We start from the raw sequence: 18,629 nt of genomic DNA on the forward strand, positions 1-18,629 counted from the left end.
GTATTAAAGTGTGACTTGCTCATTTGAAAATTGAAACTCCATGCATGGATAAAGCACACCAGTCACATTTAGCACTGTGTCCCTGAGACACTGACACATTGATCCCACCTGCTGGTGAGCTGTGGGTGCATCACCTGCCAGGAACAAAGGTCTGCGTGTTGCATGCCCAAAGATCCCTGCTCCAAAGTAACACACACACAAAAAAAACACTAAACCAGAAATAAACAGCTCGGATATTTCACTTACAAGGTGCATTCTTTTTTTAAAAATTTTTTTTTCGTTTTTGTTTTGTGTTTTCATTTCAATAAGTAAATAGAATGTGCTCTCTCTGAGGGTGAGCTCCCTTGTGTGACTCACACTTCCCTCTGAACTGTAGCAGGTCAGCCATGAGTCCTGTAGCATTTCACTAGAACCGGAACTCAGTATCCCTTGCATGTGTCTCACAGGCCCCCTGTTCTGAACACCCTCCACTGGAGCCAAATGCACCAGGAACACCAAGGCTTCCTGAAGCATCTACACAGAAACCCAATCCTAAAATCACAAACCTGTAACTTAATCTGAAAAAATATCACATTGCAAAATGACTATTGAGCCCCCCAGCCCTTAATAAAAGTTTCCCATAGTAAAAGCACAGCTTTCAACACCAAGGGGATGCTGCTGTTTCAATTTGTGCTGGGGACAGGTGAGATGTGCACTACAGTCTGGCTCAACCCGAGTCAAAACCCACACCCTGATGTGGGTCGCTGGGACCTGGGTATACCGTGGTGCGTGGTTTCACACTATGTGGGATTGTGACCTGGGTATACCCTGGTGCGTGGTTTCACACTATGTGGGATTGTGACCTGGGTATACCCTGGTGCGTGGTTTCACACTATGTGGGATTGTGACCTGGGTATACCCTGGTGCGTGGTTTCACACTATGTGGGATTGTGACCTGGGTATACCCTGGTGCGTGGTTTCACACTATCTGGGATTGTGACCTGGGTATACCCTGGTGCGTGGTTTCACACTGTGTGGGATTGTGACCTGGGTATACCCTGGTGCGTGGTTTCACACTGTGTGGGATTGTGACCTGGGTATACCCTGGTGAGTGGTTTCACACTGTGGGATTGTGACCTGGGTATACCCTGGTGCGTGGTTTCACACTGTGTGGGATTGTGACCTGGGTATACCCTGGTGCGTGGTTTCACACTGTGGGATTGTGACCTGGGTATACCCTGGTGCGTGGTTTCACACTGTGTGGGATTGTGACCTGGGTATACCCTGGTGCGTGGTTTCACACTATGTGGGATTGTGACCTGGGTATACCCTGGTGCGTGGTTTCACACTATGTGGGATTGTGACCTGGGTATACCCTGGTGTGTGGTTTCACACTATGTGGGATTGTGACCTGGGTATACCCTGGTGCGTGGTTTCACGAAGTGCCAGTGTGAAAGGGGCTGAGGTTGGGCACTCAGAAAGCTCAAGACTGCCTTCAGGATTTGCTTCGTTAATTAAGATCTGTCATTGTGAAAAAGCCTAGCGCCGGTTCCTTTTCCTTCCTTTTTTCTTTCTTAAGTAACACTTTCACAGGCTAGTGCTCTTTTTGCATATCAGTAACAGCATCAAAAACTAGCTTTTTTTTTCCTTTCTCCTGTCCGCATTTTCCCAGACAGAACGCCCTGCCTGTTCCAGTGGAGCTCGCCTGTGTCGCTTTCTGTGGTCCAATTATATCTCTCAGGACCTATGCTCGCCACTGTATTGACTATTTCCAACTCCAGCCTGCAGAAGCTGTTGTTTGCAGCCATAAAAGTAGCACTGGTTGTCCTGGTCATCTGGCTGGCAGCTTTCAGCATGGACCTCACCAAGCGGCCCCACAGAACCACGCACACGCTGAGGGTCCTGCTGTGGCACTACCCCTTTGGGAAACGCTTCAACCTGAGCTGGGACGTCTGTTTGGACCTCTACAACATCAGACACTGTGCCCTGACCGACGACCGCTCCCTCTTCAACCAGTCCCACGTGGTTGTATTCCACCACCGGGAGATCCAGAGCAGGGTCTCAGCCCTGCCCTGGGAGCGTAGACCCTCGGGGCAGATGTGGGTCTGGATGTCCCTGGAGTCTCCGAGCGGCAACAAAAGAGTGAAGGAGCTCAACGGCCTATTCAACTGGACCCTGAGCTACAGGAGGGATGCAGATATCTCCGTGCCATATGGGGAGCTGGTGTCCGGCAGTGGGGCTCCCCAACCCAGACCCAAGACCGGATTAGCCACCTGGGTGGTCAGCAACAAGAAGACGACGCAGCTGAGGAGCCTGGTGTACGCCAGCCTGCGCAACCACCTAAGAGTGGATGTCTTCGGGAAATCTAACCACCGGCCGCTGTGCCCGGACTGCCTCCTTCCCACCATCTCCAACTACAGCTTCTACCTAGCCTTTGAGAACTCTGTGCACCAGGACTACATTACAGAGAAGCTCTGGAGGAACTCCTTAATGGCCGGGGCAGTGCCGGTGGTGCTCGGCCCCCCCAGGTCTAACTACGAGGAGTTCCTGCCCCCGGATTCGTTCATCCACGTGGATGACTTCCACTCCACCAGAGAGCTGGCTGATTACCTCAAGGAGGTGGCGGGCAATGAGAGTCGATATCAGCGCTATTTCGAATGGAGGAAGATGGCCACCGTGAAGCTGTATGCAGATTGGAGGGAGCGGCTTTGCACCATCTGCGCCAAGTATGAGCGGCTCCCCAAAACTAAAGTTTATCACGATCTGGAGGCTTGGCTTCACAGGTAACTGACAGCAGGGATGTTAGGCAAATACTGAACTGTGCAATGCTAATTTACTGCAGGGTCGAAATAACTGCTTAACATTTCAATGATAAATTTAATAAAAGCCCAATATATGCACTGTGCTTTTAACTACAGAATATCATGAGTTGCTTCTTACGAAGCCAGCGTTGTTTTGTGGTTAAAAGCATTGGAAAGAGCCCCAGTAACATTGTATTGCAGGTAATGTAAAGGTCCAATTGGTTTGGTTTTATTATTACCCTTGAATTAAACACGCTGGCTTATTGTTGTGAAGTTTTGTAATAAAGTCTCCTGGGACATTCCATATGCTTTCACTGCACAGGTCTGTTTTAGAAACACTTTCATGCACTTGATTCATAAGCACTGTCTTGGTCATGCATTTGAACAGTATTTTCTTCATTCAAATCCATGCGCAATGAAGTGGAATACGTGTGCAGCACTGTACTCTTACAGCCTGACTGCTGGGGGAGAACCATCAATTCCAGATGTACCAACTTAATCTCCTCTCATTCTTAGTGTCAGACTGGGGCTGCAGCCGATTCTATCCGCAGCCTACAGTCCAGTCTGCAATCCGGACATTGCACAAGAGCCACTGATCACATATATGTTACACTTTTTTTTCATTTGTAAATCAATTCAGCTACCACCAATACTACGTCGATGAATTGATTGCCGCTCTTTGAATGTACTGGAGATTCAGCTCAATTCCCCACTCTGTCATTTCAGCTCAGTCTTCTATATGTGGCTGATGATGATACACAAAACCACACGGTGCCAGGGCAGATGCAACTCAACATGGTGGTAAAATGCCTCCTCCGCTTGTTTCAACTGCATTTCCAACAGCGCTGATGCAGAAGAACGCTGTTTACTGTGTAGCAATGATGTTGGTCTGGAAGCGTGGCTTCGACAGCTTGCACGAAAAAAAAAATGCTCACCTGTCTTTTTTGGGCAACATCATTAAAAACGATGTTTCGTCTCGGTGACTTTATCAGATTCTCAGAAGAGGGTGCTGTTAAGTTTCAGTTTTGAAATGGCTATAAGTGTTGGACACACCCCATCTTCACCGGGTTTCAAGCGAAACCCTTTATTGTGGTCCACGCCGCTTACCTGGTGTTTAAGCGGATCAGACTTTTAGTCAGCAGTGGTTTAGGAACCTGCAATCATTAACATCCAACCACTTCTCATAAATGTTTCAGTAGATGTTTAAAAATACCCAACCATCAGAGATGTGTTAATACTTCTTCAATTAAAATGTGCAGCATGCAAAGAGATACCTTTAAATAATCTAAGATAGTACCGTAGCCATTCTGAATATATATATATATATATATATATATATATATATATATATATATATATATATATATATATATATATATATGTATATGTGTGTGTGTGTGTGTGTGTGTGTAATGCAGAAACATTCCAGGGTACAGTGCTTCACATGAAAATCACAATGCAAAAACTCCAGGTAGCAATTATACAGTAGAGTTCTTTAAAAGGGGAAAAGCAAGCCTTTGATTCTGTGTAAAACAAGCTTACACTAAAAGATCTACTATTAAGTGTAGCAAATAAATAAGACAAACTGTTATTTGAAAATATAAATTGTAACGGCAGCCGATTTGTCGGTTCATGTATTTTGTATTCAGGGCAGTCTGACTGTGCGGCACGATGGTGTTTTTCTCTTGTTGCTAAATTTGAAACAACTTTGCAATCGTTGATTGAAAGGTTAAAATGAATGATAAGGTTGTGTGTAACCTACAGTAGAAGCTTTCAACGTGCAGCCAGTAAACCTGCAGAAGAACAAGCCTGTGGGATGCTTGTGTAAAAGCACTGCTTCAGTGTAAAGTGTTGGTTCACAGCCTGTTCTCTACTGGGTTAAAAAAAAATAAAAAATCTTTGACAATCAAATCGTTTCTAATACAAATTATTAAACAGGTTGTAACATTTAGAATAATTAAATAACAATTATGTAACATTTTCAATGAGGCCAGAATATCCAGATTTTTAAAATTTTAATTCTCCAAGACTACAGAGCAGGCCACCTAAAGAGAGTCTTACCTAAATATCACAATTATTATTATTATTATTATTATTATTATTATTATTATTATTTATTTATTGTATTTGTATTGTGATTGTGATTCTTCTTCTTCTTCTTCTTCTTCTTCTTCTTCTTCTTCTTCTTCTTCTTCTTCTTATTATTCTTATTATTATTATTCTTCTTATTCTTCTTCTTTTTCTTATTATCTTTTTTTCTTATTTTTTCTTCTTCTTCTTCTTCTTCTTCTTATTCTTCTTATTATTATGATTGTGATTGTGATTCTTCTTTCTTCTTTTTTTTTCTTCTTTCTTCTTCTTCTTATTATTATTGTGATTGTGATTGTGATTCTTCTTTTTCTTCTTCTTCTTCTTCTTCTTCTTCTTCTTCTTCTTCTTCTTCTTCTTATTTCTTTTCTAAAGAAGAAGAAAGAAAGGTATTTATTGTGATTGAAAGAGAAAAAGTTCTTCTTCTTCTTCTTATTTTTATTGGTGATTGAGAGAATTGTGATTCTTCTTCTATCTTTTCTTCTTTCTTCTTCTTCTTATATTTATTATTATTATTATTATTGCTGTTATTATTTGTAAGACTTTTCCTGATTTGTTCGAGTGTCAGTGGTAATGCCAGCAGGTATTTCGCTCAGCTCCATGGCAATACTTCAGTTTTGTAATGCATTGAATGGATATTGTCCGGGAATGCTCCTCCCATGATAAGCTGTACATGCATGTTGTGATTATGAGCAGGCTGTTATAAGAGGGAAGCACATGAATCACTCTGGAGCTTTTCAGTATATAGTGGTGTAGCCACAGTCCACGGTCACCACCTCAATCCACCTTCATTTATATATGTTGCTGCTGTTGGGTTTTTATGTACAGTATTTATTTATTCACGTGTTAATATATTGAGGTGTTTGTTTTACTGTATTTTATTTATTTTTTTGTGCCAGAAATACAAATAAATAAATAAATAAATAGTGATGATGCCAATGTAGTGTAGATACGGGCAGAGAGTATTTCTGAAAGTTTAAAATGACAAAACCAAACCAAGAAGGAAGTTTGTTATTCCTCGTTACCTTGGCCATAGCAGAAATGACTTGCAGCTTCCTAAAATAACATTGTTTCATTTTAAGATATGTTTTTTTATTTATTCATTTATTTATTTTTGCAGTGAAGCAACTGTTCCACTAGCTTTCTCTTAAGCTCCTACACAAAACACAAGAATAGCACGGCATATTTTATTTTAGATTGTGTTTTAATTTGCAATGATATTTATCTGTAAGCGTCGGATTTGAAACACCCCCCCCCAATTAAATGTAATATTCAAGTAGCCCCAACTAATGATTTTAAAAATATGAACTTAACAAAAGTTTATTTATTGTGATAGCTTTCCATTTTATTACCATTGGGGATAATTTATTATATATATAATTATATATACTATATATATATATATATATATATATATATATATATATATAAATTATATTATGTGTACAAACAAACACAAGAATTCCTATACAGTCTGTTCTTGTGTCTTTTACCTTACAGTCTTTATTGTCCGTTGAACACTGCAGCTCACCCTGAGGTTTTCAGTATCACTGAAATACATTGTAACTGCTTACAAGAACATAAGAACATAAGAAAGTTTACAAACGAGAGGAGGCCATTCGGCCCAGCTTGCTTGTTTGGTTGTTAGTAGCTTATTGATCCCAAAATCTCATCAAGCAGCTTCTTGAGGGATCCCAGGGTGTCAGCTTCAACAATTGTGACCAGAAAGTTTCCACTCAAAAAAGACACGTTGCCACATACATACAAGACGTGCCATCTCCTTCAAGATCGGGTTTCTTTGAAGACAGTAGTTTTAAGCTGCAGAAAAATGTAAGTGAGAGAGGCGCAGTTGACTAAGAAGACAATTGAAAGCTGCTGGCCTGGCCCGCACAGTTTTTTAGTTGGTGGTTTCGACATTTTAAAAACCCATTTCATTTGCACGCAATGAGAACCGTGTTCTGTGATTTATTTGATAGAATGCAATGATTCAATAAACGAAAGAAGCGTTGCGTTCATTGAGTCAGAATGGAACCGTGTCGGCGGCCGCTCTCTGCTCTCGGATCAATCAGCCCGGCAGAGACAAATCATAAATAACTTTTTTTTTTTGTAAATGATAGAAACAAGAGGATGTTGCGCCTCGGGGAATACCATTAGCTGTACAGCATGTCTGTGCTTTTATAATAACTCTGTGAAACTGAACTGATTCTTTTAAGAAAGTAAAGCCATTTGAGAGTCAGAATTATTCTATCGGCCTATCAGTCAAATTAGACTGGGCAGACAATGGCAAATGACATTTAATAGAGAAAAGTGTAAGGTACTGCATGCAGGCAATACAAATGTGCATTATAAATATCATATGGGAGATAATGAAATTGAAGAAGGAATCTATGAAAAAGACCTAAGAGTTTATGTTGACTCAGAAATGTCTTCATCTAGATAATGTGGGGAAGCTATAAAAAAGGCCAACAGGATGCTTGGATATATCGTGAAAAGTGTTGAACTTAAATCAAGGGAAGTAATGTTAAAACTGTACAATGCATTAGTAACACCTCATCTAGAATATTATGTTCAGTTCTGGTCACCTTGCTACAAAAAGGATATTGCTGCTCTAGAAAGAGTGCAAAGAAGAGCAACCAGAATTATTCCAGGTTTAAAAGGCATGTCATATGCAGACAGGCTAAAATAATTGAATCTATTCAGTCTTGAACAAAAAGGTAAAAGGTATTGACAAAGTCGACCCAAGGGACTTTTTCAACCTGAAACAAGGACCAGGGATCACAAATGGAGATTAGACAAAGGGGCATTCAGAACAGAAAATAGGAGGCACTTTTTTACACAGAGAATTGTGAGGGTCTGGAACCAACTCTCCAGTGATGTTGTTGAAGCTGACACCCTGGGATCCTTCAAGAAGCTGCTTGATGAAATTCTGGGATCAATCAGCTACTAACAACCAAACCAGCAAGATGGGCCGAATGGCCTCCTCTCGTTTGTAAACTTTTTAATGTTCTTAAAAACTCAGTATTCACTATGGCTTTCTGAAAACATCGGAACATAATTAAAGGGATTATTATTATTATTATTATTATTATTATTATTATTAACACAATATTCTTCTCATTAATAATAGTATTATTCTTATTTGTATTTATAGAAATGGTTGATTTTGGATTAGTCCACTGATGTAGAAGCCACGGCAACACTTTTAGGATGCTGTTCAAATACGTGGTAAGACCAAGTCTCTATACTGACTTATACACTTTAAACCCGTGTTTATCTAGGATGCACTTTTGCTGCCTTCTTCGTCAGTATTTTTACAACCCCCTCCCCAAAAAAACAAACCACACACAACACATTGTTAGCGTTCTTAAAGTAGTCCTAGTTTGCAATAGACGTTCTGAATGTTCTCTTCATTGCATCACAGGGAGGACGGAATGAATCAGACAGATGTTTGACATTTAAAATATGCACTGCAAGGAGGCAGGTGTAGGTTTGCCAGTTTATTACCGGATCAACGGCTTCAGCCCTCTTAGAAAACATGCAGACTAAGTAAGGCAGACTAACGGTTTTCTTTGATCAAGGATGGTACCAGACACCATTGTAGGCATGGGGAGCTTTCTAGTTTGTTTTTGTTTTAATGTATGTTAGCTTCTCACGTTTGCATCTTTGTGTTTATTACTTGTGAACAACTGGCTGGGACCTTTGTCGTTTCAGTACCTTGCGTTTGAGGGAGGAATTGGGGCATGGCTGCCACCATCACTGGTGCAGACTTGTTTCTGTAGTTGAGGTGGTGTGTGAATATCTGTCACAATGTGACTGGACCTGCCTGGAGAGATTCAGAGTGGAAATCCCCCTCCCCCCCTCCTCCTCCTTGCTTCCTTTCTGAAACCCTCAGAGCTGCTCTACACTGCTGTGGAAGAATAAGTCAGAAGAATGAAACTGACCTGCTATTGCACGCACTCATCCCTCCTCTAAATCAAACAGTCCCTTTATTTTCCCTTGCTGGCCTATTGTGATTTGCTTCAAACATTCTTTCAATAGAGAGGAATGCCAGCATTGCACAGTTCACTTTTACTCTGAAATACCCACACTAGTCCATGAGACCAGTACAGGCACTCTTGCAGCTGTGTTACAAATGCCATGCTTTCACAATGCTGTTTCGGTCTATAACATTGATATTCGGAGCTTGGTCCCTGGTAACCTTGAATATCTGATAAAACAACTTGCATGCAGTTCAGAGAGTGAGGGCTGACTTGCCATTCTTGGCAGCGTTCAGCTGTTTTTTTTTATTTTTTTTTGCTCTCTATCAGCTGCAGGAAAGACGAGATAAGTAACACCAGCTTCTTTGAAAAACACTCAACAGTCCAGCTTTCACACTTGTATTCTGAAATCACTATCTGAAAGCAAGCAGTTGTGGTTAGAAGCGACAACACAGATCAGAGCCACTTCTCGGAGCAATCCTTCTCCGGAGTTTAGGAGATCAACTGCAATCATTCGAAGCGATGCACTGTTGGTTAAATGTGGGGGGGGTCTTGAAAACCTGTTCTCTCAACACACCCTCACCAACTGGCTTTCCCATCAGGGCTGGCTGTTATTGTTGGCACACTTTGTTTCTGTACCTTGTCAACTCCGTGTGGACCTGGCTTCAGATCTGCACCTGTTTATCCCTGACATATGCAAATCCAAACTTTACCCCCTTTTTTTTTTTTTTTTTTATTAAGTGTTAGATATGGATAAATATTTTAAAAACAGGATGGAAGAAAGGAAGTCAAGCACAAAAAAAAAAAAAAAAAAAAAAAAAAAAAACTGTTTTCACATTCTGCTTTTTCTGATTGAAGTGCACGTGGGCGCGTGGCACGCCCCTGAACAACCTGGAAAAAATTACTTCAAACTTCACCCTTATCTTTGATGGTGCAAGAGATTGTATTGTGACATGATTACTCTCACACAATCTCTCATCAGAGCAGAGGGTGCAATTCCCTGTGTTATAAATAAAAGAGCAGTGAGCAGGAAAGGGAGAAGTGAAAGCATACCAGCGATACTTGGCAGTGGTTAACCAGAATGGGTGAACCGGCCCATCCCAATGAGCATCAACACAGCACAATACTTTAATTGCAATTGGCTTTTTTTTTCTGGCATTAATACGCCTTGCAGAGGCGTGCAGCTTCTTATATTAACAGCTTTGTACTGGGACTGCTTAGGCCAGGAGAGAAGGTAAATAAATAAACCTGACCACCAAAAGCAACACGAATAACAAAACCAAAAGAAGAGTACAAAAAAGTAGCAGCAATGATTTAATTACACATCAAAAAGCAAAGATTCAGTTGATCAAATATACAGACACTGGCTAAAAAATAAATTAGCAAATAGGCAGCGATACAGGATTAGCAACAACGGGAACGCTTAACTTCTTCTGAGAGTACACCACACCCAACAAGGGACTATCACAATTGCATAGTACTTGTTTTAAAAAGCGGATTTGGGCACCTTCACCCTTCCCGGGCCATTCAGCACAAGTGTGAAATGCATCTGTTGCTTGCCGATTCAGTAGTTAAGGATGTGGTTGAACAAGGTGCTGGATTGGAATGACCTGATTAAGACACAAATGAGTAACAGCGGTTTAGATCACTTCTACAGAAAAATAAAGAAAAAGGTGGCCCTTGAGTGGCAAGGCTCTGTAAAGCAGTGCAAGGAGAGCTTTCCTGCATGACTCGTGTGACTCGACTTTGCAGATTTCATTGTGCTTCACAGATCTCCCCCCACCACCTCTCCAGACTGCAAGATCAATGAGATTAGAAAGAGAGAATGGCTCTGGGAGGGCCATGAAATATTTCAATTGATCTGGAACCCCAGGATGCATAGTCAGTTACAGGTCTGCAATCACCCCCCGCAGCCATGAGCAAACAGAGGGAGGGGGCCAGACAGCACATCCCCTTTCACAAGCCTGTTCTCGGTTCTTCACATGAAGACACTGAACGATAGCAATGCTGCAGTGAAACGTTTCTGCAGAGCCTCCAGTATCATGAGGGGACTCGAATACACACGCAGGACACCCGGACCAGAGCGACCAGCAAGCAAAGGGTTAAGAAGTCTCAGCAGCTTGGAAAAACTGCAAGCAAAAAAAGGGTTCTCAATATTCATGGGCATGTCATTAAAAAAAAAAAAAAAAAAAATAAAAGGATTAACATTTCTAAAAGAGAGCCCTCTTAAAAAACCAAGCTAGCTGCGGTCAGTCCTTTCTCTGCAAGCGCCCACTCTAGCTGGTTCTCAGTCCTTTCGTTCACACAGACTGGCCAGGGAAGGGCCAAGGTTCTAGCTGGTCTGGTGTCCCACAGGGAACCCCGGGGGCAGGGTCTGCTTGAAGACCTCTGGCTTGTGGAAGCCGGGTAGGTAGAGGTGCGGGGGTGCAGTGCCGGGGTACCCCGGAGTTTGGAAATGCCCGTTGCCCAGATGCACTTGTGGGCTGGGCTCAAAATACTGCCCCTCTGCACCCTCCTCTTCAAACGGCAGAGCCAGACGCTTCCCCTTCTGACGCCGGTTACAGAACCACACCCGCACCACCTGAGAGGAGAGGAGAGGAGAGAGCGGTCAGGGGGGGCACAGCGACACACACCACTCTACAAATACAACTTGCACATGTGAATGTCCAAACAAACATTGTTGTAAATAATTTTGATAATGCAACTACACTATCCAAACACCAGAAGGCACTACACACAGTAAAAGCTCTACAATGCCATTCCTGCAAGGTTTAGTATTCCTCCCAGTAAAGGTATTAAAAAAAGAAAGCTGCGTACATCTTTCTCCAGACTGAGGTCCTCTGCGATCTGCGTGATGTCCTGAGTGTTGGGCTTCGGGCACTTTATGAAGTACGACTCGAGCGCTCCGCGCACATTCACTTCCAGGCTGGTCCGGCGCTTCCTCTTCCGAGTGTCAGCAAACACACGCTCAATCTTGTACATCTGAGAGAGACAGAGAGATAATCTCATCACAGCATTCTCAGACAGACTCCAGCCAGGGCTGGATTTTACTCAACACTAGAAGCACCGAGCTGCTAGTTCCCATTTCATCCATTCCAAGTCCTTTGAAAAGGATTAAAAAGAGAAATGGAAAATGGAACTGAAAATAGGAGGAATTGACCACAACCCTGACTGCTTCTAGATGTGAGCCAGTCAGTGGCAACGTGCTGCAAGCAGACATGTGCCGTGGAGCTTGCACCCTGCTGGCCCTGCATCTGGAGCGCTTGCACCCTGCTGGCCCTGCATCTGGAGCGCTTGCACCCTGCTGGCCCTGCATCTGGAGCGCTTGCACCCTGCTGGCCCTGCATCTGGAGCGCTTGCACCCTGCAGAGGACGCCGCTGTGTTTGGAGCTGCACTTACATCCTGGGGGTTGTCTGTGTTCTCAGCCTCGTTCAGCCAGCGCTGCAGCAGTGGCTTCAGCTTGCACATGTTCTTGAAGCTCAGCTGCAGCGCTTCAAACCGGCAGATCGTGGTCTGACTGAACATCTTCCCTGCAAGGAGAAAACAGAAGAGACATGCATCAGCACATCACAAAAGAAATAACCAATATTTCAAAGCATAGGGTCCAACCTCTTCAATCTGCACTTGCTTACAAATCCCAATGACAAACGTTAACTCCATGTCTGACGTAGTCTTCAATTTCTAGTCAAAACAGGAGCAAGACTTCCAGTCGAATGGTTTGCCATTGAATTGAAAGTTCCTTTGCAGCATTTCTTAATGCAGTACTGTTAGGTGATGAATAGCGTTGGATGAGTGTGCATATTAACTGGAAGAGGTCAGTGCGGGACTCACCGTACAGGTTGCCCAGCGCCAGCCCCACATCAGCCTGTGTGAATCCCAGGGTGATCCGCTTGTGTTTCAGCTCCTTGGCAAACTGCTCCAGCTCCTCCGTGGACAAATTCTCCTGAGAACAGACAAGCGTGGCACTAGCAAGCAGGGACCTGAGAGCAGGGCTGGCAGTCCCACACCCGGCTTAACAGGCAACATGACTGACTACTGCAGGGTTTGGAGGGAGGTTTAAAATAAACAATTTAGACCAGGACTGAGCTTTCAAAATGAAATCAAGGGTCCTGTATCGCAGAAAACAAGGATTTCTAGACAAAATGAAGTGGTTTAACACAAGAGAACTAATCTTACAGAATCACCCATGGACTTCCTGCATTTTCACCCTTTAATAAAGTCACCAAACCCAGTGCTTGCATATATAACAATCTATTCGACCTGCTGTTTACTGAATTGATAGCCCCAGCATAGTGATTGAGATCTAGCGGCGCCTTAGAAGACAGGTACTCGCAGGCAGCTCGGCTAAATGCAGAAGTTCATGTATTTTGTATTTTATTTTACACACTAAAATCAATACATATAAATGTTCTCTTCAGTTTTTAAAAGGTTGCCCCAAACTACAAAATAAATACAAAACGTTTAAACACAAATTTAAAAGACGTACAAATTATTACCTCTTCTTCCGAGTCGCTAGACTGCCCCACTTCACTGCCCGCCCCGCTGGAGGAGCCGCTGCTCCCGGGGTTCGAGTTCTGTTGCACCGGGACCAGTGGCGTTTGGGTCGTTGCCGTCATGCAGACGCTAGTTGTCGGGTAACTGTGGTTACTGGGCGAAGAGGAGACCGGAGGGGTGGCGGCGGGGGCTGGAGCGTGGGTCAAGCCGGGCCAGAACGAAGGGTTCCAGTGGTTTGAGTAATAAACCCCGGGGGTCGTGGTAGAGGGCGGCGGTGGCAGTGCTGGTTTTCCTTCAGGCGAGAATTCGTCCTCTTCTTTCTCGGTTTTAATGTCACTTTTAATCTGATCCCGGGTTTCTGCGATGCGTGGGCTCAGATTCGCCGGTTGGTGGGCTGTGGTCATTCCCGCTACTTGGCCCGTGAGCTCCGGGGTAGAGAAGGGGTACCAGTGTCTGGCTTGGCTCAGGTCCGCTACCTGGATATCGGGATGTCGATAGTCACCGCCGACGGCAGAAAACGGGAAGAAGTGTTGGGTGGCGATACCGTTGTAGGATGCGGGTTTATTGAACAAGGAGTTTGGGTCTTGCAGCATCCCGTTGGCGAACTGAAGAGAGGCAGCTAGGCTCTCCTGGGTGTACATCGTCCGGGGGAACTCGTGTGCCCGACTGGAAGCCTCCGAACCCGGGGTGACAGACCGATCAGACATGCTTAGCTTCGGAGATTAATTAATTAGTCGAACGGGTTTGGTATCTCCGGGTTAAAAGCGACTCAATGTCCTGATGTTAACCTGTACGCGAAGAGGTCCTGGATCACCAATTCCCGTTATCGACTTACTAGTGTTTTTTAAATTGTTATTATTATTGTTGTTGTTTAATTCATGGTCCTCGCTGTGTCAATCTTTCCTGCTCGTGTTTTTTAAAAAAGTAAAAAGTCGCGACATGTTTGATAACGTAAAGCTGAATTAAAACGTTAGATCCATGACGCCACGGTGTGTGCGCTCCTGAAAAACTAATGCGTTTGAACTAAACCAAACGCGAGCTAACGCCGAGCCTTCATTAATTAACCTTGCAGCTAATGGCAATTTACCCAGCGCTCTCATTGGTCAACTCAAAACCATTGTCCCTCAGCTGATTGTAAATGAACTTGATCGTTTTCAGGGAGGGGGTCGTCTACGTAAGCAGCCTGCTTTCTTTTCAAACTATTTACAGGCCGATTGATTGACTGCGTGCTTCCTCTCGACACCCCTTAACAGCGGGTGCCGGGGCAACAGCATCCTTTACTGACGAGGCTCTCGAGTGAGGTCGGTGTAGAGCTCGGATTCATTCATCCATTCATGGTTTAGTCTGCATCCGCACGGTACATTACAAATGGTAAATGACTGTGATGTAGGATTGATACCCAGATGTGACATTAGGCCAATAATTATAATTGAATAGCTCATTAACGGCTTTATCGGTAAACTTATGACTTCGCAAATTGGCTTTTACGCACGCGTCACGTTCCATTTATGGGAGAGTTAACACTTCGTGCAAACACAGCGTGTCATCAAATCACCTTCTATGTGTTTATTATTTAACAAAACGAGTTTTTGTAAATGAATTGGAATCGGAAAACAACAGATACTCGTGCTTGTTAAGACAATGCATGCTTTTCAAACTAACCGGCGTAAATCAGTCTCTAACGAAACTTGATCCCACATTTCATTTTGTTAAAATTAGTAGATTCACTGTTCTTCAGTGGGGGCTGTACGTTTTGTCAGGGACCGTCATTCAGCTTTGAAGCCCAGGGAAGTAAAATAGTTTGATTTCACGAAAGCAGTTGATAAATGAACCAAGCGAACGTTGTTTACGCGCACATGTCCGCACGCCACAAGCCTTTGCGCAAAACCTTCAAAACAAACAAGTATAGATCGCCGTTCTTTATGTAACGAGTGGGATTCACTGGAAAAACTGAAAAACTTAACCGCGTAAAAACTGAAACGTGAAACTGTCTAAAGCGATTTGCGTTGAAACAGCTTTATTGCGGGATCAGTTAGTGCTGTGATTGCAGAAATAATGACTGTCATTTAAAATGAACAGGTAAAGCCAACCTGTAGCTGTTATCCATGGAGAGCCGGCAGGATCTCTGCATGTCTAGCTGCAGCCTGTCGAACAATAAAACGCCCAGTTTGTGCAATCAATGCTATAACTATAACCACAGCTGCAGGAGAGATGAAGTTTGACAAGTTAGTAACAAATTTAGGGACATAACTCAACTGGTTACAGTGCGAGACAGACTCTAACTGGAATATTGAGTCAATCCACTACAGAGGCTCCTTATTGGTTTCATTTGCTCCTGGTGTGGGGATCAGTGTCTGGCATTGCTAACTGCCCATCTCATGTTTGTTTAAGGGTTAATATACCACTGCGCTACATTTTCCTGCAGTAGCGTATTTCCTACTGTGCAAAAGTGTGTTTCCAGTGGAAGATTAGCAGGTGTTTTCCTGATCCTCCACTATCATGTATAAAGCTGCTAAATAAACAAATACCAATAGTACTAATAATACTACTACTACTAATAATGTCCTGTGTAGCTCTCAAGATGCAGCCTCCCCTCCTCCTCCTCCTCAGGTAGTGATGGGGTGCAGATCGCTCATTGTCTCGGGGTCTCCAGTGCTCACACAGCTCTCCTGTTGCTCAGATGCCCTTTAGCAGTTTTTCATCTTCCACAATGACCCCCTCTCTTTGATTCATTGTCCATTCAAACTCCTTCCACAACACGTGTGAGTGTGTGTGCGAGTGTGGTGCACAAGCTCATTTATTTAATGTAACTCTTTCAGCACTAAGACACTAGTCTAATCCGGATAACAATCCCCTTGCTATCCTCTCCCTTCGGGAATCAACCAGCTTCAAACAGATAAGCAGAGGTGTCCTTCCCTCCCCAATTAAAAGGGACCAGAGACACAAGTGGGTGGAGGGGTCGCTGACAAAGACATCAAACTGGACCTGCCACGGCTTGGAGCTTCGAGCTTAACCCCCCAGGCTCAATTCTCATGCAAAGCCAGGTCTCTGGGAAGGGCTGAATGGGAGTTCAGTGGAGGACATGGGAGGGAGGACATGCAGATTGTTGAGGGCTAATTGGAAAAGCAGCCAGATGTCTTTGCCCGTGTTCCCCCTCTCAGTGGAGCTCTTTCACAGTGAAACGGGACGAGGCCAGGCTTGTGCCTGCAGAGGACGTGTTTTAAACACCCCGGAATCAAGAATCAAGCTGTAGTCAGCGTGACGGCTAAACGAAGAGAAGGCGCATTGTGGGGTGTCTTCATTTTCCTGCCCTGGCTCTGTTTCTGTCTCCTTGTCCTGCCCTGGCTCTCTGTTACTGTCTCCTTGTCCTGCCCTGGCTCTCTGTTACTGTCTCCTTGTCCTGCCCTGGCTCTCTGTTACTGTCTCCTTGTCCTGCCCTGGCTATCTGTTACTGTTTCCTTGTCCTGCCCTGGCTCTCTTTTATTGTCTCCTTGTCTTGCCCTGGCTCTGTTACTGTCCTTGTAACCTCCTGTGTGGCAGGGAAAGGGTGAAAAACTGCTAACTGAGATTTTACAATCTGTTGTTAACCCCCTATTAGCTTTGTAATGCACCTGGGCTTTCCAGAGCACACTTCAACGAATGAACTTGTTTGCAATTCCAGCGCCCGGGACAGGCTGATTGATTTGAGCCACTGTGCACAAACACAGCAGCAGCAGCAAACAGGAGTCCCATGTTGTGATTCTGAAAAAGGAAACACACGGCATTGGATTGATCATAAACATCTGGGAGAAAAAAAATAAAAACCATGCCTACTACCTGTGTTACTGTAGCGGTAACGCTACTTGTGTTGGGGTCTCTGTGATTCATAGGGGGAGAGGGAGGATCTTAACTCAGACTGGACCATCATCACTGCCATTCACAAACAGGAAGGCCAGTCAGAGACCAATAACTACCTGGTGCTTCAGCAATGACTGCCTGGGTCATAAACCACCAGGGGGGCTCTTTTAGAGGGGGTGGGGTGGGGGGTAAGGAATGGACCTGGTCCTGCACCTACAGATGGGCCTCAAATATCCAGGCATTCTGGCACTGTGTCTCCATTCCGGGTGCACACTTGTGGAAGATCGATTCATGTGCCCAGCCCCCAGAACAAACATAGAAACAAGCCAACAAACCAACACAGCGAATCTGCAGTGTAATACAAATATTTAATTTTCATGTCTACATGCAGGCAGTCCCAGCTGAAAATGATTTGCACATCTCCACACAGGCGTGCCTCTGCAGCCGCTGCTTTGTGCAGACAGCGCACGCCGCTTCAGAAGAAAGTCCTGGCAGGACAGTTTAAAGCAACACTGGATTACATTGAGCCCGGCTGCCTGCCCCCCCTCCCCACGGAGACAGCCCTGAGCCCCCCCTCCCCGTTCACTCCAGAACCAAGGGGTAGGGCTCCATGCAGCAGCAGCAATGGGCGGGCCAGCCTCTCTGTACAATATAGGAGACCCCCAGGACCAGTGCTCTCCCAGGAGCGTTGCCTGTGGTTCTGCTGGTAAAGTGTAACCCCGGCACTGTGTTAGACTGAGACTCGGTTCAGTAGAGAGGTGGTGGAGGGGTTAGGTATTGATCACTGGCAGCTTTTTTTTTTTTTTTTTTTGTATTAGAGTATTGGCAGATACTATATTCATTTTTACGCTGCAGGTTTTTAACAGTATGCAGCTCTGCAGGAACACAGCCCCTGTGTGTGTGGATTGGTTCTCAGTGGAGATGTAAAGGCAGGTAGTGAGAGGCAGTGGTACCTGTGCTTGACGCACCTCAACACCACAGCCTTCGGATAAATGAGTGAGCCAGGAGTGTGTTGAAGAGCAGTTAAAAAGCTTGCGTGAGGGGGCTCAACTTCTCCAATCCTGACACTGATGTTAACAAACAAAAGTGTGAAACCCACTTCTGCAAAGGGTTTGTGTTTCTATTGAACCCTGTGTGTCAGAGTCTTCTCTGACACGCTGGAGATTTCAGCTGCTCTGCCAGTGCTTAATCCCAGCCCTCCCCCTGCTATGCAGTTTTCAGCAAATGCTTCGCTGGTGCTTGGCTACTGAAATACAAATTGGGCAAGCACGGCGGCACAGTCTGCTTTTGATTAAATCATGGAGTGTCTCACACATGTGAGGAAAAACAGAGAGGGGAGAGAAAGAAAGAGAGGGAGAGCGCTTACAAATAAATCGTATAGCACATACAATTACAAAACATTTGACGTAGTGTTCAAACATAGTATCTAATGCAGCTCTTAAAAAGTTTAAT

At 44.2% G+C, this 18,629-nt stretch overlaps 3 protein-coding genes across 3 annotated transcripts; 1 reads left to right on the forward strand and 2 right to left on the reverse strand.

Annotated features, from left to right (window-relative positions):
* Nucleotides 1–1,493: 1,493 nt before the first annotated feature.
* fut7 (fucosyltransferase 7) lies at nucleotides 1,494–4,071 on the forward strand. Its single transcript, XM_041238494.1, has 2 exons — nucleotides 1,494–2,762; nucleotides 3,507–4,071. The coding sequence occupies exons 1-2, from the start codon at nucleotides 1,726–1,728 to the stop codon at nucleotides 3,583–3,585; spliced, it is 1,116 nt and encodes a 371-aa protein (XP_041094428.1). The 5' UTR covers nucleotides 1,494–1,725; the 3' UTR covers nucleotides 3,586–4,071.
* A 7,106-nt stretch (nucleotides 4,072–11,177) lies between these two features.
* Nucleotides 11,178–13,034, reverse strand: LOC121306672 (POU domain, class 3, transcription factor 3-like). The gene is made up of 5 exons (XM_041238502.1): nucleotides 13,031–13,034; nucleotides 12,678–12,857; nucleotides 12,246–12,376; nucleotides 11,663–11,827; nucleotides 11,178–11,426 (listed from the first exon to the last, which is right to left on the reverse strand). Exons 1-5 carry the CDS (start codon nucleotides 13,032–13,034, stop codon nucleotides 11,178–11,180), a joined length of 729 nt encoding a protein of 242 aa, XP_041094436.1.
* LOC121306736 (POU domain, class 5, transcription factor 1-like) lies at nucleotides 12,852–14,610 on the reverse strand. The gene has a single exon (XM_041238640.1). The coding sequence runs from the start codon at nucleotides 14,045–14,047 to the stop codon at nucleotides 13,286–13,288; it is 762 nt and encodes a 253-aa protein (XP_041094574.1). The 5' UTR covers nucleotides 14,048–14,610; the 3' UTR covers nucleotides 12,852–13,285.
* Nucleotides 14,611–18,629: the final 4,019 nt, after the last annotated feature.

Source organism: Polyodon spathula, chromosome 49 (assembly GCF_017654505.1).
Source record: "Polyodon spathula isolate WHYD16114869_AA chromosome 49, ASM1765450v1, whole genome shotgun sequence".
Taxonomy (NCBI): Eukaryota; Metazoa; Chordata; class Actinopteri; order Acipenseriformes; family Polyodontidae; genus Polyodon; species Polyodon spathula.

Excerpts from the sequence above, each read along its gene's own strand:
- LOC121306672 (XM_041238502.1), bottom strand. Across the intron at positions 11,828-12,245 it reads ACACAGACAACCCCCAGGAT|ATGTACAAGATTGAGCGTGT; the intron begins GTAAGTGCAGCT and ends TGTCTCTCTCAG. Across the intron at positions 11,427-11,662 it reads ACCTCAGTCTGGAGAAAGAT|GTGGTGCGGGTGTGGTTCTG; the intron begins GTACGCAGCTTT and ends CTCTCCTCTCAG.
- fut7 (XM_041238494.1), top strand. The coding sequence starts at position 1,726 with ATGCTCGCCACTGTATTGACTATTTCCAACTCCAGCCTGCAGAAGCTG. Across the intron at positions 2,763-3,506 it reads CTGGAGGCTTGGCTTCACAG|CTCAGTCTTCTATATGTGGC; the intron begins GTAACTGACAGC and ends CTGTCATTTCAG.
- LOC121306736 (XM_041238640.1), bottom strand. The coding sequence starts at position 14,047 with ATGTCTGATCGGTCTGTCACCCCGGGTTCGGAGGCTTCCAGTCGGGCA.